Source organism: Phoenix dactylifera, unplaced genomic scaffold (genome assembly GCF_009389715.1).
Source record: "Phoenix dactylifera cultivar Barhee BC4 unplaced genomic scaffold, palm_55x_up_171113_PBpolish2nd_filt_p 000598F, whole genome shotgun sequence".
Taxonomy (NCBI): Eukaryota; Viridiplantae; Streptophyta; class Magnoliopsida; order Arecales; family Arecaceae; genus Phoenix; species Phoenix dactylifera.
The window spans coordinates 41221-62910 of record NW_024067995.1 but is presented as its reverse complement, the minus strand read 5'-3'; the positions used below and the strand labels follow the sequence as shown (position 1 = coordinate 62910).

The 21690-nt window shown below is 39.9% G+C and overlaps 2 protein-coding genes across 3 annotated transcripts; both read left to right on the top strand.

The window, feature by feature from the left end:
* Positions 1 to 6805: 6805 nt before the first annotated feature.
* On the top strand, positions 6806 to 7590 carry LOC120106655 (putative germin-like protein 2-1). Of its 2 annotated transcripts, none has more exons than XM_039119672.1 (2): positions 6806 to 6931; positions 7015 to 7590. In XM_039119672.1, exons 1-2 carry the CDS (start codon positions 6842 to 6844, stop codon positions 7588 to 7590), a joined length of 666 nt encoding a protein of 221 aa, XP_038975600.1. In that variant the 5' UTR covers positions 6806 to 6841. The 2 variants fall into 2 exon arrangements, with proteins under 2 accessions (XP_038975600.1, XP_038975599.1); XM_039119671.1 differs by having other exon boundaries at positions 6806 to 6953; positions 7034 to 7590.
* Positions 7591 to 16136: 8546 nt separating this feature from the next.
* Positions 16137 to 17380, top strand: LOC120106654 (putative germin-like protein 2-1). Its single transcript, XM_039119669.1, has 2 exons — positions 16137 to 16350; positions 16492 to 17380. The coding sequence occupies exons 1-2, from the start codon at positions 16239 to 16241 to the stop codon at positions 17043 to 17045; spliced, it is 666 nt and encodes a 221-aa protein (XP_038975597.1). The 5' UTR covers positions 16137 to 16238; the 3' UTR covers positions 17046 to 17380.
* Positions 17381 to 21690: the final 4310 nt, after the last annotated feature.

The window sequence follows — 21690 nt, the reverse complement described above, 5'->3', positions numbered from 1 at the left end:
TTCCACAGGAGTCGACTCGAATCTCAGGGTCGAAAGAAAACGCTCTCTGACTTTTCTGTCTGTAGCTTCTTGGAGTCGACTCATACTACTGCGGAGTCGACTCGGTAAACATCGGAGTCGACTCGCGCACTTCAGGAGTCGACTCGCTGACAGGTTTTGAGTTGATGCTTTCTGCTTGTCTGTCTGTTCTCAGTCGGAGTCGACTCGTAATGATCCGGAGTCGACTCGAGCCCGTGCCAGTGATTCTGATACGCTTGGAGTCGACTCGTAATATCCTGGAGTCGACTCAAGTCTCAGACTTTGGTTCAAACTGACTTCATACCTTATCCAAAATATCTTGAACCAAGTCTAGAAACACTTAGACACGATTTTTACTGAAACACTTAATTGAATTCATTAGTAAACATAAGATATACTCAAATGCTTTGAGCTCATCAAAATCAAATAGGGGTTTTAATCAATCACTCCACAGCTACCTATTGTCAAAGGTCAGCGGGCTTGTGATGAGGAACCCGAGCATAGGTCCGTAGGGGAGTCTTGATGCCCGACACCTCATGCCAACTGGTGTGAGAATTGTCGACTAATTGCTCGCTACATGGAGGAATCATCACAGGAGTAAAAGTGCACAATATATACATTATCATTTCTCTTTAATGCAAAAAAAAAACAAACAAAAAAAAAACAAAACAAAAAAACAAAAACAAAAAAAAATGAAAAAAAAAATTGTATATTGACCTTAAGAAAGACAATAGTGTGAAAGCCGTCGTTGTAAAAATTCGAGTAAACTGGAAATATTACAGATAAAGCCCATGAGGTATTAAAGTAAACATCCACAGCTCTCGAAATCCTACAGAAAAGATGATTTTGAATCAGCAAATAGGTCTTGTCCGACCAATTCTTGGAAACTACTAATATTAGCGATATTTTGGAGATCCAAAACCTTAGCTTGTGCATGGTCCAAACTTCACTGAGCACTCAAGTATAAATAAGTCTTACAACTCCCTAACGGAAAATTTAATGACTTCAACTCAAATTGCATACTAACCTAGAAATTGGGCTACTTAGTAATTAAAACCTTGTGTGCTTTTGAAATTCTTATCAGTTATGTACTTAAAATAAGACTTTCATTTCACAAACCAAATTTTATTTTGGGATTGAAGTTTGTGGGTAACTTAACTGCAAACCCTCACGAGACAACACTCGTCCACTAGGGTAACCTAGGGGTTTAAAGGCTTGTTGCACGTACTAAGTGCAATCGTAATGCTCTACGAAAGTGAGTATTTATCTTAGTATATTTATATAATAAATAACACTTTTGCACTCTCATTTTATCATTGTCGCACTGAATTGCTAGAGACTAGCAATAAGCTAGTTGGGGGGTGTGATGAGAGTACAAAAGTGCGACCTACATATTACTAAAATTAGTGTTATTGTTAACCGATAATGATAAATTCACTGGATTAATATTATATTTGGGTTTAACATAGATTAGTATAAATTAGAGATAAAATGCACATTGAGTACAAATTTGACTTCAAATCGGGTCCGAGTCGGGTTCGGATCCGAGTCGAGTTCGGATTCGAATCGGGTCCAATTTCTTTGTGCTTTTGGGAAAGAATTTTGGGCAAATCTAATTTGGCCATATCATAACTATAAGGTGCTGGGTGACCCATGACTCGAAAGAATTGCACTTGACCTCCAAGATGACCCGTCTACAAGCCAAATTTCATATCACACTATTTTTTCTATATGACTAATTGAATGGAACTTGGTGTCTCCCAGCTCCTTCCAACGCAGCTATCCTCCTTCCCGATTCGCTTCCGTGATCCAGGCCGCCCGCGTCCACATCTTCAACGCCATCCTCCTCCGCGATTCCTCCCAGCTCCAGCCAGGATGCAAGCCGAGATCGCGTGCCAGCAGCCCACCTTCCGCTCCATCCCGCGCGTCTCCTTCCTCCCGACGATCACGCTCTCAGCTCTTCCCGGATCGTAGCCGCATCCCGACCATCCATGATTCCGCATCCTTCCCAGCAACCAAAGAAGGAAGTCCTCATTCGTGCCTTCCTTCCGTGCACCTCCGGCTTCAGCCCCCCTTCCAGCAAGACAGATCCTAAACCGGAATCCAAGCCGCAGATCCCTCTTCCGGATTCAAGCCGTTCGCATCCCCCTCTTGGCCCAAAGAAGGAAGCTCACAGCCTCCCAAATCAGCGACTCCCCTCACGCGTCCGTGATCTTCTCCTCCGCAATCGTAGCACTCAGCTCTTCCGGCTTCAGCCCTTCCTCCGCATCGGAACCCCAGCCGTGATCCACTCCGTGACAGCTCGCCCGTGATCCCAGCGCCCGGATCTCGTCCGTGATCAACTCCTCCCCGCGTCCCCACCTTCCGATTCCAGGCCGTCCGCAGCTATAAGAGGAGAAGGAGGAAGAGGAAGGGGGGTGTGCTCGGTTGTGGGGCTGGGAACCAAAGGAGGAGCTCGGCTGGGTGTTGAGAAGAAGAAACAGAGCAAGGCTCTGTTCTTGGGAAGAAGAAAGGAATAAAGAAAGTGTTTTATTTTGGGAGCTCCACCGTGGGAGAGAGAGGGAGAAGAAAAGTGACTTGTTCTACTTTCTTTTTCTTTATTTTATTTACAAAAGAGAAGGAGTATTAGGTCTAATCTCCATTGTTATTTGTAATCGATGTTATTTTTATCAAATCTATCATTTCTTTTTCATGCAATCCTTGTTCTAGGTTTAGTTTAATTTCTGTTTTCTTCATGCAATGGTTTAATTTTTCTTTTTATGCAATACATTAAATTTTTCTTTATGCAGTTTCTTCTTGTTTTCATCCATTTTTATTTATGCCAAAGCTTTTCTTTGATTAGTTAAAAATATAAATGCTCTTTAAATCTAAGTACATGTCTTTTTATTATTTTTAAATAAAAAAATAATTCTCCAGTAGACTAGAGAATTCATCATCATCCCCGATATAATGTTTTTCTTCTATTATTCAAAAATCGATTTTGAATCCGAGTGAACGTTCTAATTTTTATGCAACTCCAATCACCTCCCTGTGGATCGACCTCTTACAACCACTATTCTTCGAGTAGAACAGGTAAGTAGAAATTTAATTTAACTTTTGTCCGTCGGTTCTAACAACGATCTGTCTAGCATATTTTTAGGTGGACAAGAATCGGACGAACACTGCCCGTGGCTATCATCGTCGAGGCTGGGCCGACTAAGTGACCTGCAATGCTCTGATTCGAGATGAGGGCGGTGATTGACTCTCCCCTATTTTAACAAGATAGAAGAGAGTCTTCTCTCTTCTTTCTCTCTCCTCTCTTCTCTCTCTCCTCTCTCTATTAATTTCTTTTCATTATAGACTAGGTTTGACCCTAGTTAAGGGCTCTGAACTAGTGTCGCTGCGACCATCCGTCATGCTAGCCTTAATCCGAATATTTCTGAGCACCGTTGGACTCTATTACCATGAATCCCTATCATGTTTTATGAACCATGGTTTGATTGTCCTTTCATGATTTGACTAGTTGGACTGGCCAGAGCCGATTGACCCAGATCGTCGGACGCTGCATCTAGTCGACCCTATTCATCCAAATTGTTAACCACCATTGGACCTCTAATTGATAACCCTTGATTTAAACTCTTGATTTGATATATGATTTTTGATCAAATGAATTGGATTTTATTGCACTGACTGATTCAAATAATTAGGCGTTGTTATCTAGTTGGTCTTGTATATCTTTTTATACAATTCTATTTTCATGATCAGCCTTGGTTTTGTATGAGGCTATAGTCATCCAAGCAGAAAGAAGCCCGACAAGATCTTAAACTCTAGTTTCTCTCTTTTTCTATTTTTTTCTCTTAGTATTTTCTCTCTCTAGCTTGATCCGAAGAAATTTTGGTTAAAGGGACTCAAAGGGTAGTCTTAGATTACTACATGATGGTGGAACCTTTAGTGGATCAGTAGGGAGTTCTGGGTTGTCGGATATCTTGGATAATTTTTGATGTTGATTTGGTTCTATAGGATAACAATCTTTTGGGCAAGAAGATATTGAGCAGGATTTTGCGCACTCCGGTTTGGATTGTGGTACTCTGTCTGGGTTCTTAGCAAAGTGGTAAGAATTCTTGTATACTGACCTGCATGATATAGATATTTTTGTACCTATATGTATTTTATGCTAATGATCTAGATAAGTAAGAAGCAAGAATGATTTTATGATCGTTTTGGTATTTAATTGTAATTTGATCATATTACTTGTGATTGATAGTATGATGGGTGCATATATGTACATAATTTATACTTAAATAATAGGACTAATGGATATGGTGCTTTGGACTAATCACGTAATATTGATTGCCCTGTTACGGATGAAAAACATGACCGTGGTTAGTCTAAAGCCAGAAATAAAGTTTAAAAAAATTGATAGATGGATGTGAACTTGATTAAATGAATAAAGACTTTGAGCTCATCTCGTTATCATTGGTTGCCCTGTCACATGCTGAAAATATGATACTACTATTTATGCCATGACATGCTAGAAATGTAAAGCTATTATTTGTTCCATCACTGGCTATAAATGTGAAACTACTGGTTGCCCCATCAAAAGCTGAAAATGTGATATTATTGGTTGCCCCGTTACAGGCTGAAAACGTGATACTATTGGTTGCCCTGTCATGGGATGGAAACATGATCAGAATTAGGCCCAAAGGAAAAAAGACAATTTATTCAGATAAAGTTAAAAAGGAATGGAACAATGTATTAAGTAAAGAAAAAAACATATGTATAAGCATTGTTAACAGACGCAATTACATGTACAATTTAAATACATATTAGACGGCAAACAGAATATTAAGCATATAGAGCAAGTTTAAATATTAAGCACAAATTAAAGCTATAAACAGAATATTAAAGCATCAAGCAAAATCACCCGCATGGATGTATGCCGGCTGAGATCCGTAGCAGAGAAGGGCGGTCAGCCGGAGGAGGGTGGTCGACCGGATCAGTAAATGGCTTCGACAAAAGGAGGAGAAGGAGGAAGAGGGGGAGGAGGAGGAGAAGGCAAGCGGAGATGGGGATGAGGAGAAGGCGATACATCTGCAGGAAAGCTTTGCGGTGGGTACGGGCAGACGGAAGGAGGAGGAAGAGGGAGAGGAGGAGAAGGAGACCGGCCAGAAGGAGGAGAAGGAGCAGGAAGAGGGGGTGGAGGAGAAGGAGGCCATCTAAGAGAGGGAAAATGAGATGGGGACCAGCGCAGCGAGGAGGAGGCGAAGGCAGAGTTATTTGGGCTGAGAAGGGTCAATTTAGGGCTGAGAAGGTTTAATGGAAGGGGTGATCGGGCTATTTGGGGATAAAACTAGCTTCCGATGATGCATAGAAGTGTCATCCTAAGATTGGCTTTCGACGATGCTTTTAAACATGGTTGGAAGCCAATTTTAGGACGACGCTTCAAAGCGTCGTGCTTTCAACTTAGTTTCCGAAGATGCTTTTAAGCATCATCAGAATTCAATATTAACATTTTGGTTTCGCACGGTGCTAATAAGCGTCGTCTTAGTGTAATTCCTGCCCCGACGCCACTAAAAAGTGTCGGCAAATTTTTGCAGGGTGATTAAATTGCTAACGCTTCTTTTTAGCATCGGCGCATGAGAGTCGGAATATACTATTTTTCCTGTAGTGTTGTTATTCCATTCCAGCTCTGCTTGTTCTTCCTCTAAGAGTTGTATTTCTCGACGGGTGTTGGTTTGTTCTGCTTTAAGGAATGTAAGTCGGTCCCGATGTGCAATTTATCTTTTGAAGCCTTGGAGGGGTAATTGATAGAATTTCTTTTTAAGCCTAAGAAGTGGCTTGTATAAAGCAAGGATTAATGACCTCCCGACTATTTCCAATTTCAAATAATATAATTTTCTTAGAATCCTTTCTTTCTTTATAATAAAGTAGCTAGATTTGTAATAATTTCTTTACTAATGATTGAACTTTAGATCAAAGCAATTTTTTAAATTGCTAATATATAGAAAACTCCTTACTCTTTGGATTCAAAAGAAGGGCCAATGAATAAAATTTCCTCTTGACTTTAAATAAAAAGGCATCACAAATCCGAATAAGTGCTGTTGAACAATATTTCATGGGTTTAATATGTAGGTGGATAGGGCGGTATAAAAAGGTCTGAAATGGGATAGATGTAAAGGCAAAATGGAATGGTTTCAGGGAGATAAAGAATATCTAATACTTTGAAATCTATTTCAATAGAGATTATTCACTCTTTTATAGTGTTTAATACACACACACACACACACACACATATATATATATATATATCATGTGCATGAGTGCGTAATTTTAGATTCTTTATTCTTGCTATCTTTTTCATCAGAATTTTTTAAAAATCTTCAGTAATTTATGAGTCTTTGTTTTTAATGGAGATGTTCCAGAACTCAGAATTTCTGGCCTTTGTGTCGGAAAATAAAAAATCGTGAAGTATATGAGGACCCAACATGGCTCTGCCTCTAGCGAACGGTTTGTGGTTCTGGGGTCTGCCAGAGGTGGGTATATATTTATATATATTATAAGTAAACAATGTTGATCGTACATTTTTTTGACCATGTGCTCTAACACCAAGACTATCAAACCTTTTGATCTCTATGATTGGATACACACAATAGACTGCGTCTACGGCCTACAGAGCAAGTAGTTTGTGTGAAACCTTCATACCTAACCTCATAGACTCTTCTACTGCGTTATTAAGCATGACTGGTTCCATGTCCTGGTCTATATATACCGATCCTCTCCACGCCTTCTTATGCCGCCAAATACCCTGATTTCCTCTAAAGATTTAATTTCGTATAGGAAAGAGATGGCTTGCCATATCCTCCTCTTTGCTCTCCTTGCCCTGGCTTCCTCTCGTGTGATGGCCTCCGATCCCAGCCAACTTCAAGACTTCTGCGTTGCTGACCTCAAGTCCCCTGGTAATTACTCTTCACTCTTATCATTAATTGGTTAATTTCACCGTAATCCTTAGTTGCTTAGCTTCTTCCTTTGGATGCAGTCCTTGTGAATGGTTTTGTTTGCAAGCCACCAATGCACGTGACAGCGGACGACTTCTTCTTCTCCGGCCACGATATGCCAGGCAACACGTCGAACCAGCTTGGGTCCAAGGTGACGCAGGTGAATGTGAACCAAATTGCAGGGCTCAACACCCTCGGCATCTCCTTGGCTCGAATAGACTATGCACCTTACGGTCTCAACCCACCACACACCCATCCCCGGGCCACCGAGATCCTTACAGTGTTAGAAGGCACGCTCTATGTCGGCTTTGTCACAACCAACACCAACAACGGCAACCTTCTCTTCACTAAGATGTTCAAGAAGGGTGATGTCTTTGTGTTTCCCGAAGGTCTAATCCATTTCCAATTCAACTACGGTCCAACGCCTGCCGTGGCTGTTGCAGCCCTAAGCAGCCAAAACCCTGGAGTGATCACTATAGCCAATGCAGTCTTTGGATCAAACCCACTCATCTCTGATGCGGTTTTGGCCAAGGCCTTCCAAGTGGGCAAGGATACGATCAAGTATCTCCAGGCTCAATTTTGGGTGGATAACAACTAGTGAAGAAGGTCACAAACGGCGTAGTGCAAGTGTCAGCACATATGGTTCATCTTGTGAATTGCTTCCACAAAGCGATTGTTTGGCATATGGTTAAATAGGTGTCTGTTTAGTCGACCAATAAGAACACCCGCTGGTTTAGAGGTGTTCATTTGTTTGGTGTACGTGTATCGTATTCTATATAATTTAACTTCATAAGGATTAGAAATTTCTCTTTCTTATTATAGAGTTTTTTATATAAACGTATTGTTTGTAAAGAATATCAGGCAAGAAGAAGTCTGGAAACAGAGGAGAACAGATGCTACTGACTTCCTTTGAATGAATGAATAAAATACATGACTACAGTTACGATATATATAAGACGATCTGTTACAACAGTTTAACGGAACTGATAACCAACTAACTGTGATGAACAGTATTAACTAACTGCAGAAAACCCGGTTAACCATCAGCCGAAGATCAGTTCGGCAGTATCTTGAAGCTTTGAATCTCAACAGTCCCCCTCAAGATGGAGCATACAAATCATGAATGCCCATCTTGCGAATCAGGTTATGGAATCTGGCAGCTCCAAGCGGTTTCGTAAGTAGATCAGCAAGCTGAATTGTGCTGGATACATGAAATGTTTGAATTGTTCCTGATTGAATCTTCTCTCTTACAATATGGCAGTCGATCTCAATGTGTTTCATCCTCTCGTGAAACACTGGATTAGTGGCTATATGAATCGCTGCTTGATTGTCACAAAATAGTAATGCTGGTTTTGTATGTTCCACATCCAGATCCTTTAGAAGATTTAATAACCATGTAATTTCACAGCAGGTAGATGCCATGGAGCGATACTCTGCTTCGGCTGAAGACCTTAAAACTGTGCGTTGTTTCTTTGACTTCCACGAGATGAGTGATTCACCAAGAAAGACACAGAAGCCTGTGACAGACCTTCGCGTATCCGAGCAAGCTGCCCAGTCTGCATCACAAAAAGCCTTCAAATGAAGTTCAGATGTTAATGGTAAGAATAACCCCTGCCCTGGTGTGGCTTTCAAATATCTTAGTATATGATAAGCAGCTTCTAAATGTGGTTGTTTAGGTGAATCTAGGAATTGACTCAACACTTGCATAGAATAATTCAAATCCGGTCTTGTTATGGTGAGATACAACAATCGCCCTATCAATCTTCTATAAACGGCAGGATCTTCAATCGGTTCTCCCTCGAATCGACTTAATTTCAAGTTTTGCATCATTGGATATTTGGCTGGCTTTGAACCGAGGTATCCTGCATCTTCAAGAACTTCCAATGCATATTTTCGCTGACAGATAGATATGCCATGTGAGCTTCTAGCAATCTCAAGTCCAAGGAAGAATTTTAAGGTCTCCAGATCTTTGAGTTTAAATTGTGCATCAAGAACCTGCTTAAGATGATTTATGTAGACAAGATCATTACATCCAATTATTATGTCATCCACATACACAAGTATAGCAGTATATGAGCAGCCATTTCTCATTGTAAACAAGGAGTAATCAGCCTTAGACTGAGTGAAACCATGGGAAGTAAAGAATGATGATAATTTTGCAAACCATTGGCGTGAGGCTTGTTTTAATCCGTATATGGATTTATTCAGTCGACAAACCATGCGCTTTCCTTTCTCCCCCTGCTGCTCATAACCAGGAGGCAGATTCATGTATACCTCCTCTTGTAAATCACCATGTAGAAAGGCATTGTTAACATCAAGTTAAAACAAATACCAATTCTTGACTGCTGCAACAGCTAGAAGAGTTTTGACAGTCACTAATTTTGCAACCGGGGAGAATGTGTCATGATAGTCAATACCAGCTTGTTGGGTGTACCCTTTGGCAACTAAACATGCCTTCTTCCTCTCTTCAGTGCCATCAGCTTTAAACTTACGTTTGTAAACCCATTTACAATCAACTGGTGCTTTTCCTGCTGGTAATTCAATGATGGTCCATGTATTATTGACTAGAAGTGCCTTTATTTCAGCATCCATGGCTTCACGCCACTCGGGAGATATGGAGGCTTCAGCATAATCCTTTGGTTCAGTTGAGGAGGAAATGGACAAGGCAAAAATCCGATGTGGTGAAGAAAGCCCTGCATAACTCAGGAAGTCTGAAATGTCATGAGCTGTTCTTGATTGTGCAGTGGGCATTTGTTGTTGAGTGGACGATTGAGAATAAGGAGTAGATGATGCCAAGCTGCAATAAATACTCCTTGAGATAGGTAGGAGGATGCTTTAGTCTAGTGGATTTTCTGACCTGCTGATTTGGAGAATGGAAGAGAGAATGAACTAATGAAGGGTGTAGTCTAGATGACTGTCTAGGTATTTGGGTAGGAGGCCGAGCATGAGGTGGAATTGAAGGTTGATTTGTGGGTATGGTAATTGTAGGAGAGTGTGAAGAGGGAATTGAAGGAGAAGAGTTGATTTGGAATGTGCCATTGGGCGTGCCAGTGGGCATGCCAGTAGTTCACTACCAGAAAACACGCGTATAGTGACGGAAAATTAGTGACGGCCCATTATCAGTCACTATTTGTGACGGATTAATGACAGACAGAAATTTGGTCACCGTGGCGTGAACTTAGTGACAGATTAGTGACCGACCGGTCACAAAATACGCGGGTAGGGTGGGCGCCAAAACTTAGTGACCACCATAGTGACGGGATATCTGTCACAAAACTGGTAACCGAAATTGCAACGAGATAGTGACAAATTCACCCGTCATAAAAATCGTAACTCAAATATTTATAAATTTTTAAAAGATTATTTTTGATAGTGACCGGGTGCTGAAACAGGGAAACTAGAGGTCTGTGTGTTGTATTGTTGAAGAGCTGCAGGCATATTTGCATTTGATGTAATGAAATGGGGACAAAAAATAGTATCATGAGATGAGGAATGCAGTGTTGAAGGAATGAGGCTATGCTGAAAGGGAAACACACTCATGAAATACAACATCCCGGGAAATGAGCATTGTTTTGGTCTGAATATCATAAACTTTATAGGCCTTCATACCATGAGGATACCCAATGAATACACATTGTTTGGCTCGAGGATCAAATTTTGATCGATGTCTACGTAGAGTAGAGATATAACACAAGCAACCAAACACTCTTAAATGTGTGTAAGATGGTTTTGAAGAAAACAACACTTCATATGGAGATCGGTTGGAGAGTTTTGGTGTGGGAATTCTGTTTATGAGATAAACAGCAGTGAGGATGCAATCACCCCAAAATTGTAATGGTAAATTTGCTTGAAATCTCAACGCTCTAGCAACATTAAGAATGTGCTTAGGTTTCCTTTCCACTACACCATTTTGTTGTGGGGTTTCAACACAACTAAGTTGATGAGTGATTCCTTTTGTGGCATAAAAATTTATCATGTTAGATTCTTGTCCATTGTCTGACCTGATGACCTTGACTTTGGCAGAAAACTGTACTTCAACTAAAGTGCAAAAGGATTGAATGATGTTTTGGGTTTGGGACTTGGACTGCATAAGATATACCCAAGTAGCTCGACTGAAATCATCCACGATGGTGAGGAAGTATTTGGAACCGTCAAGTGAAGGTGTGGAAAAAGGTCCCCATATGTCACAATGGATCAATTCAAAAGCAACATTTGAAACATGGCTTGTGTGTGGAAAGCTTAGTCTCTGTTGTTTAGCAAGAGGGCAAACGACACAGTGATTATTCATGCCAACATGTATTTCGGGTACAGATTTATTTAGCATGGTAAGGTGAGGAAAAGATAGGTGTCCTAGCCGACGATGCCATAGATCAAAAACATGGGAACTATCAGTCAAACTTGCAGAGGAAGATAATGGGGAATACATGGAGGTGTTGGCAACAGGTAAGGATTTCGGTGCTGTTCCAGCAGCAGAAGAAGGAATCGTTGCATGATTGTTGTCTACTTGAAGGTGGTAGAGGCCATCTTCAAGTTTCCCCATTCCAATCGTCGTCCAACTCAACAAGCCCGGTATAAAACAGAGATTCGACAAGAAAATCAGGCAACATTGATGCATTTCTGTCAGTTTGCTGGCTGAAATGAGATTGAAAGAGAAGCTTGGAACACAAAGAACATCCTTCAAAATGAGGAATTTGGAAATCCTGACTGATCCTGTATGAGTTACAGGTACTCTCTCTCCAGTAGGAAGTCTAACAGTAGCACTTACTTGAGATTCGATGGTAGAAAAGAAGGAGGTTGAACACACCATATGATTCGTGGCACCGGTATCAATGATCCAAGGAATATGTGCTTGATTTTGAGCTAAGGTGCTCATCGAACAAGTAGAATTACCTGAGAAACCAGCTGCTGCAGATTTGATCTGTAAATTCCCGACCGGATTTACTGATGGTTGTGATGACTTTTGCACAGCAGTGCTTGGATCATGGGATTGCAGTTGAGGCTGTAGGATGGAAAGAATCTTGTGACACTGCTCCGGGCTAATCGTGACCTTGGAGAGGTCAGGCAGGTATTCTGGCATCGAGGTGTATGAGATCTGGTTTGCCACAGAAGGTGTTCCTCCTTTTTCTTTTGTGAACTTGAAGCCGGGTGGAAATCCATGAACTTGAACAAGGGAGTTGCTGGATGCTGGTTTACTTTGACTTGGTAGTCTGTTTAGTCGACTGTATCTTGATGCTGGACAATTGGAATCAACACTAGTATCTATTTTCTAGCCATTACTGGGAGTGCTCCTGTGTCATTGTCTTCTAAAGGAAGCAGGTTGTTTGCTTCTTTCCTAGCCTTTCTCCAAATTAAGTACTATATCAATTAATGTACCATAATTCAGGACACTATCTGGTGTCCCAGTTATTTGAACTCCAAGATCAAGCTTGATTTTGATGTCCCAGTTATCACATAACATCATCTAATTTAACCTTTTATCTATTTTATAATACGAATAAATTAGATAAAGCTATTAGAAAAGTATTTTGCCAAATTTTTTTTTATGGGCCAGCCATCAACAAATTTGACAGGAAAAACTCTATTTTAATTTGTAGTGAAAGATTCTAGTTTACAAGAAAGTCTCTCTTTTTCCTTTTTTTTTATTTTTTTTTTTATGATAAGAGAGGTAATAACCACCCTACCTTTATTAAGGAATTGAAAAAGGAGATATAATAGATGATGCTCCAACTGCTACACCTAAGAGGGAGGAGTAACAAAGAGTGGAGATATACAACTTCAGAAAAACCGAGATAGAGTAGGTATTACAAGCTTTCATCAACTGAAGGAAGAGAACCATCTTGACTTATAAAAGGAATAGGGTAAAGAGATCAAGGGTTGAAAACTGGTCTGCACTAGCTGAAGGCTGAAAGTATCATCATTTGAAGGCATAGATGACTAAGAGTCTGAAAACAAAGATGACCGACAATCCAGTAGTTTAGAAGCAAGTCAATCCAACTAATCCCGAAGTTATGACTGTTGTGGTTCAAATTTGGCCCGAGGGAGACCACGCCGGTGGAGTCAAGGGAGCTGCCAGTGATTGGAAGGAGAAGACGGGAACTACCTCCTGTGCGACGGCTGCGGACCTGCACAAAGTTTCATCAGTATTTCCGGTGAGGGCCCTTCGACGATCAAGTTGGAGTGGAGTAGATTTGGTCCAGCCCAAAAGTCCTTTACAAGTTACCTGACCGAGCTATTTATAGTCTCGATGGAGTGGCACAGGTGGCAGAGGCACTGTCAGCCTTCATCATGAGAGGTCGGCTTGATGGGTAATGGGAGTAGCTTGGCTTCCTGGGTTCCGAGGCATGCTCGGTGGAGCGCTCCGAGCTCGAAAGTCGGAGCGTACCGCTGAGGTAGGCGGCCCGAGTTTAGTTGGGGAGGGTCGGCGAATACTGGAGGCACCCCGAACTTGGTCTGGGGAGTCGAAGAATGTCTGAAGTTGGTGGAGCCTTCGGCGGAGTCTCGAAGTCGAGCTGACTCGGGGCAGAAGTGTGGATTCGACTGGTTGGCGTTGACGTTTATTGGGCCGAAACTGGGCGGCCTTTTAGTTGTGGGCTGGACGATCCATTTTTTTCCCTATTCTTTGCCCTCCACTTCCGAGGTCGAGCTGCCTTGCAGCTCGGACGATGGAAGTAGGCAGACTTCTAATCGTCCAGTGCTTCAATCACATAGGCAAGAAGAGGTGTGTACCAAACTAGGTATGCCTTGGCATATTTCTTAGCCGAGAGCTTGACGTCGGACTTGGGAGGTTTGAGCTGCTAGATTTTCTTGAGTAGAATCTGCCGTGGAAATTTTTCAGTGTTCCACGTGGGCATTCCTTTCTGGAGGTTTCGATTATTAATTTTCCGTCCCCCGAAGCACTCCGACTGGCGAAACGTGAGAAGCCGGCCATTAATGCTCCCTTCTCCGAAGCGTCTCGTCTGGCGAAATGCGAGAGGTCAGCCATCAGTATTTCAAGCTCCGGAGCGCCCTCCATAATGATCGGCATTTAGTGGGGGTGATTTGGAGAGATTTGTTGAGGCCGTCTTATGGCCCGCCATGTGGCGGATCCCGGGTCGTCGGATCATTTAGGTTGCATGATTGCTAAATTGAAAGTAAAATATAAATCCATTGAAGGTTGAAGGATTTATTAAGCCTTTATAACCACAGCTCTAAATTTTTATCTAACATAGGAAATTAAGAGATGCCTATAGCACTATGGGTAACATACCTATTATACGGTCAAATATGTTGAGTCCATTATAACAAGTGACTATTGATACTATTTCATGAGAATGATTTGTCTAGAAATGCTTCCCTCATCTTGAGGGGAAAGTAAAACTGGCATCGGGGGAATTTGCAAGTCTATAATCCTTCCTTCTAACATATCTGGAACCTTACCCATCGAGAGTCTATTTATTAGCTTAGTCTGAATGCACCATAAAACTACTAGAATTATCCCTTTGGCAATCTCTTCTTCCACTTGGGTCATGGCCGTGAAAGTTCTCAAATTTTCATCCATGTTGAGATGCTTGTAAATCCAATGTGAGAAGTGGATATCTCACGGATGTTGTCTTCTTGAACTTCAATATTTTTTCTTCCCCCAACCATTTCAAGCACTATCATCCCATAACTATAAACAATGGATTTGCTAGAGATGCCTCTAAAATTCCTTGAGAAGACCTCAAGGGCAATAAATGTAGCCTACAGTCCCTCAAGATTTGGCCATTGATATGATTCTGCCAGCCGAGTGTGAGGACCCGTGCGGGCGTGTGTTTAGTCCTACATCGGTTATTCGCTGGGTAGATCTTGGTTACTTATACAGGATCACGGAACCCAAATAATACCTTCCGGCTAGCCATTTTGGGTGAGATCCTGGGTTGTTACAAATGGTATCAGAGCTTTCCCGGCCCATAACCTATGTGTACTAGGGGATACTGCAGCACGGATCCATTGGGGCTGACCATGGGCCAATCGTGGTGTTTGTGATTAGATTTGAATAGATTTGAACCCTTAGCCTGACGCGGACGTCAGGGCTTGAACGGGGTGAGTATGTGAGGATCCGTACGGGCGTGTGTTTAATCCCACATCGGTTATTCGCTGGGTATATCTTGGGTTCTTATACAGGATCAAGGAACCCAAATAATACGTTCTGGCTAGCCATTTTGGGTGAGGTCCTGGGTTGTTACATCGAGCGACACTATTTTAGCTGGCCGAAAATAAGATATTTTTGGATATTGCAGCCATGGTAGAGATAGTCTAAGCCTCGTGCATTACCAATTTCAATCTCCAATTGTTTCACGTCCATTCAAGATCTAGAATAATTTGTTGCTTAATATAAATGAATTTTTCAAGTGATCCATTAACTATGATCTCATATATGAGAATTCTAGTGAATGCGTCCGAACACAAGTTTAGTAAACTCACAATGTTGTTATGATAAGCGCAACCAATGCTGATAACCTCGATGAAGAATTCCCTGTATTTGCATTTAGAACTATTCAAGTTCTTCGCTGCCACCATAACTACATTGACCTTTTCTGTGACGGAAGGAAGAGGTCATCTTGAAGTTGCTAAATCTCATTGTGGCCAAGTATCGGAACAACTTCATGAAGGCTCCCAGCTTTGGATCTTTCTTTGAACTGTTCAATTTTCTATGGCAACAAAAATAAAGTTGGAGGAGGAATGTCTCAATAAACAATTGATGACCGTATCTTTAAATTTATTAACTTTTTTCATGTTCATCACATAAGTCCATACTAGCATAAAATTAAACAAATAAGTAATTGGTTAAATTATAATAAAAATGGCTGGACTAGTTCATGATTAGACTACGAAACAAGCCTTATTATCTATTTAGCTGGCCGAACCGTTGTACCGTCAAAGGCGGCGAATATTGATCTATTCCATCTGCTGTTTCTCACCTACCATCAATATGGTTATAGATCAAGTTATACTTCGTCTTTGGGAACGTTGCCTTTGGCCACGGTCTACTGGAATTGGTGGACAACTGAAACCATTTTATTACTACTTTATAAAACAATACAGAGCAAATCACGACCACCCTTCCTGACTACTTCAACGGTCTAACCATCGCATAAACCGGGTCCCTCATCCCTCCACTCTCTCTATATATATCTATCTACTCCAAGCCATCCCAGCGCATCGAGCTTCGATCTAGACTCTCGAGTTCCATTCCTCCTGCACTCTCTCCTGCTTAACCGAACAGACATGGCTTCACGCATCCTCCTCCTTGCTTTCCTTGCGCTGGTTTCTTCTCACGCAATTGCTTCTGATCCTAGTCCCCTCCAGGACTTCTGTGTTGCTGACAAAACGTCCCATGGTAATTATATATATTCTTCCGTTTTTTCAAGTTGGGCAAAATTTCTTACTCATCCACAAACTTATAAGTAGGCTTTCGAACGAGGTTCTTCTCAAGTTTTTCTATCAACCTTGGTGAATTATGTTAATTTTTATTGTGCAGTATTTGTCAACGGTCTTGCGTGCAAGAACCCAAACGATGTCAGAGCTGATGATTTCTTCTTCTCCGGCCTCGACAGGCCTGGCGACACTGCAAACAAACTTGGATCGAATGTGACTTTAGTTAATGTGGAGAAAATTGCAGGGCTCAACACCCTTGGCATCTCATTGGCTCGCATAGACTTTGCTCCTTATGGCCTGAACCCACCTCACATCCACCCTCGGGCGACAGAGATTTTGACGGTGTTGGAAGGCTCACTCTATGTGGGTTTTGTGACTTCCAACACGGACAACCGTCTCTTTGCCAAAGTCATCAACAAGGGTGATGTGTTCGTGTTCCCCCAAGGTCTAATTCACTTCCAGTTCAACTACGGGACGAAGAATGCTGTTGCTATTGCCGCATTGAGCAGCCAAAACCCTGGTGTGATCACTGTAGCCAATGCGGTGTTTGGGTCGAAGCCGCCCATCTCTCGTGACGTTCTTGCAAAGGCCTTTCAGGTGGACAAGAAGACTATTGACTGGCTGCAGGCTCAGTTCTGGATGGACAACAACAACTGATAACTCTTTCTTTGCTACACGGATTGCTCCGCTGATTCATTTGTATTATTTTGATTGTTACACTTATTCATTTGCATTCTTTAGCACAAATAAGCAAACAATGAGTTGACAATTCTACAGCAATAAAGGCAATTTATTTCCCAGTAGGAGAAAGTGCTTCTTGCTTCTGTTTTTATTTTTCCTTTTGCTGTAACATTAGGTCAAGATGTTTGTTGGACTTGATATCACAAATTGCTTATTCCTTTATCCACCAACTTTATGTTTGTGAGCGGATAGGATGAATTAAGCCATAGGCATCATAGAGGAAAAGATGGATTTTACTGAATGGAGGACTGAAAAAGGAAAAGTATTTGGATCTGGATTGTCTTTCAGCAGCCATGGCTTCAAAAGTTTGGCAAAAACAGAATAGTGGTGTATGACATCCTCCGCACAGATTTGAGAAGCACCTACTTCTAAGCTTCTGTCTGGACTCAGGCTACTTCTAATTTTGACTATTAGGAAAACAGCTATTCCTATCTCCATCTCTCCTCTATCCCTGGCTGGAGGAAGAACAAAGTTGAAGGGACGCAACAGGCGTAGCAAACCGATATTTTTAATACAAATCAAATTGGATTATTGATCCAATATCTTGGTTAAATCGATCTCCATTTAAGTTTTTAATAATTATATCTTAGACTAGTGGCTGGTTATGGTGCATTATTTGCAATATTTCCGAACCCAAACAACTTCCAATTATTTACCTGAATTGGCTGATCATGTGACTTGTTCGGTAAATAGTTCTGGCCAGATAAAGTTGAAAATAACTTGATGAACTCATCAAAAATTGTTAAGTACAACTAGAATACATAATAGTCGATTTGAAACCTTATTACTTCAAAATTTTATTAGATTAATATAATATCTATTTTGAAAATTATTTAAAGACATACTTACTAATGAGATGTTGTTGTTGCAAAAAATCCAAATCAATTTACAACCATACTAATTTGTCACACAAATAAATCATAAATAAATATCAATATTGAAAACTATTGGTTATACAATAATGTATAGGTGATATAATTTATCTTATCGATAAATAGCATGTGTTCTATAATAAAACTGTATATATTACCAATAAAGTTTTATTTCACTAGTAATTGTTGCACTTATAAGGTACCATCGTAACATAAAATTTTTGAAACATTCATTTATAAACATTACAATATTATAGACCTTTTATGATAATATTTGAAACTATTACTATAGAATACAATTTCTTATAGTGGTTACAAGATACCCTCGCTATATAATAACTTTTAATAACTCTCACGATGAAACTTTGTGAAATTATATATTTGTTTTGATATTTCTTAAAATCATTACTAGAGAACATTTATAATGATGGATTTTGCTAAGTGTTACTAAAGTTCTGTCACTAGACATTGTTTGTTGTAGTAGAGGCTGGAATTTCGGTCCTCTACTTTGTTTTGTTTGTTGCTCTATTTCACTATTGCATCTTTGTTCCTAATGTTGTGTTGTCTATAATATTATTTGCTCTATGGCTCCACTTCCTCACTATTTTCAGCATCGTCAATTGTTCTCTCACTTGGGCAAGTGTCTTCTGGTGGTTGGCTTCGATCCTCTCCAGTTCCCAATAGGGCGTTTTCCATATGTTTTTTCCTTCCCTATATTTTCATTTTTCGCCTTTTTCCCCCTTGTGTGATCATTTTAATATTTTAAATGAAAGAGTGTGCATTAAAGAACCCTCATCCCCCAAAAGAGATTTCATAAAAGGAAGAGGAAACAACAAATGATTTTGCTATTTTGCAATTTAGTTATTTTTTCCCGTTTCCCATAAGTATAAGATTATTAGTGTATACATATATATATATATATATATATATATGCTGCGATTTTAATCTTGCTCTTTTTAAAAGGAAAAATGATAAAATGAGGGTGCAAAAGTATTGTTTATTAATATATATATATCAATATGCATAAATTAAAATAAATATTCACTTTCGTAGAGCATTACGATTGCACTTAGCACGTGCAACAAGCCGTTAAACCCCCAGGTTACCCTAGTGGACGAGTGTTGTCTCGTGAGGATTTGCAGTGATGTTACCCACAAACATTGTTTTTAAGTTAGAAGATACTTTAAAACATAGCAACCCTTAAGGCAAATGTAAATGTCACGTTTCAGAATACCTATACCTCCACCACAATTAGGTACCGCTTGAGTTCTAGGTTTACTACTCAAATTCACAAGTATTAACTACCATTTGTTAGAATCCGACCCACTGAATTTTCCGAATATCACATGTTAATTATCCAGAATGGTTTGCACATAAAAATGAAGCTATCAATCCCAACTAGATATCCCAGGTATATATAGTTCTAAAATAATGGAGTCAAACCAGTCATCCACAAGTCACTTGGTTTTAGTATAACTAACCCACTAATGTTTATTTTTTTTTTTCGCACACTGACTACAACAGTCCAACTCCATTAGGCTCTAGTAAGGTCCATGTAGCGAGCTTTAGGTCAATGACTCTTGATCCAGTTGGCTCAAGGCATTAGGTGAAACACCCATCGGACTTAATACTCGAACCAGACTACGCCACGAGGTCAGACTAGTCACTTATTTCAGTCATTTTTATCTTTTTACGCGAACACTCGCTGCTTTGTAGGCAAGAGGCCTGGTTACTTAGTGAAGACAAACTGCATTATTTCTCTCTTTTTCTTTTTTTTCTTTTTTTTTAAAAAAAATATGACTGTATTGTAACTATAGGTCAACCAAGGTCAGAACATAAAGCACCCAGGTGATCTAGCCGGGAATTTCAATCTCTATCTTTATGTGAAAACCAAATCATGAACTTTAGGACAAGGATACTCGTACTTCTCTTGCGAATAAGGTCAACAAACAAATAGGTAACACAAGTGAACTCCTGAGGCTTTCCTATTGTCATTGAATACTTGTGTGGAGATCTAATAATAGGTCTCTAATAAGTCATAATGTGCTCCTTGCCTTAATAGCTACATATGTTTAATTCTTTGAAAAAATTAAAGTGGTAATTAAATGCAACAAAATATATGTTTGTTATTATTATTACTATTATATATATATATTTTAATTTTTTTAATAGATTTTTTTTTGAAAGATATGACAATTGGTATGATATATAGAAAAATACAGTAATCTCTCCCCCCAACTTAATTTCAACATTGTCCCCAATGTTGCAACATGAATGCATGAAATATGGCATTAATGATTGTATGAAGGATAATAAGGTTGAAGGTGAGAATTTACCTGATAGAATGACTGCATACTGTTGTTGCTCTCCAATTGTCATTTTAACAGAAAATGAAAGAAAGACAAATTATGATACAAACAAAGGATCTCTAGCAGATATAGAGATCAATCCCGATAAACAGGATCTCCCTGATTGGTCGATTCAACCTCTGGGGTAAAGTTGTCCAAAAATAACTTCAAACGTTGGCCATTTACTTTGAAAATATTACCGGTGTTTGGATTCTTTATCTCAACGGTTCCATACGGATAAACAGTTTTAACTATAAATGGGCCGGTCCACCTAGATCTCAATTTTTCTGAAAATAAATGAAGTCTTGAATTATACAATAGAACTTTCTAGAAAGGCTCAAATGTTTTTCTTATAATATTTCTATCATGAAAGACTTTCATTTTGTTCTTATAAATTCGAGCATTCTCATATGCTTCGTTCCTGATTTCCTCTAGTTCATTAAGTTGAAGTTTGCGTAGTGAACTAGCCTTATCCATATCAAAATTAAATTTCTTAATAGCCCAGTAGGCCCTATGCTCCAATTGCACAGGCAAGTGACACGGTTTGCCAAAAATAAGACGGTACGGAGACATACCAATCGGGCTTTTAAAAGCAGTACGATAAGCCCAGAGTGCATCAGTTAAATGCAAAGACCAGTCTTTGCGATTTGGGTTAACCGTTTTTTTCAGAATATTCTTAATTGATCGATTGGATACTTCAACTTGTCCACTTGTTTGTGGATGATAAAGGGTGGCGACTTTATGGGTGATCCCATATTTTCGCATTAAAGCCTCAAAAGGCTTATTACAGAAGTGTGAACCTCCATCACTGATGATGGCTCGAGACGTTCCAAATCTGGAAAGAATGTTTTCTTTTAAAAATTTTAAAACAGTTTTATGGTCATTATGCTTGCAAGGAATTGCCTCTATCCATTTGGAGACATAATCTACAGCTACTAAGATGTACAAATTTTCAAATGAAGAAGGAATTGGATCCATAAAATCAATTCTCCAACAATCAAATATTTCGATAATTAAAATTGGGTTGAGGGGCATCATATTCCTACGAGTTATCCCACCTAACTTTTGACAACGCTCGCAAGCTTTGCAAAAATTATGGAAATCTTTGAACAAGGTGGGCCAATAGAAACCGCACTATAAAATTTTTGCAGCCATTTTCTTAGTAGAGAAATGACCACCGCAAGCTTCAGAATGACAATAGAAAATGACATTAATAAATTCATCATTAGGTACACATCTCCTAATAATTTGGTCTGGGCAGTATTTGAAAAGATAAGGATCATCCCAAAAGAAATTTTTTAATTCGGTTAGAAATTTTCTTTTGTCCTGTTTATTCCAATG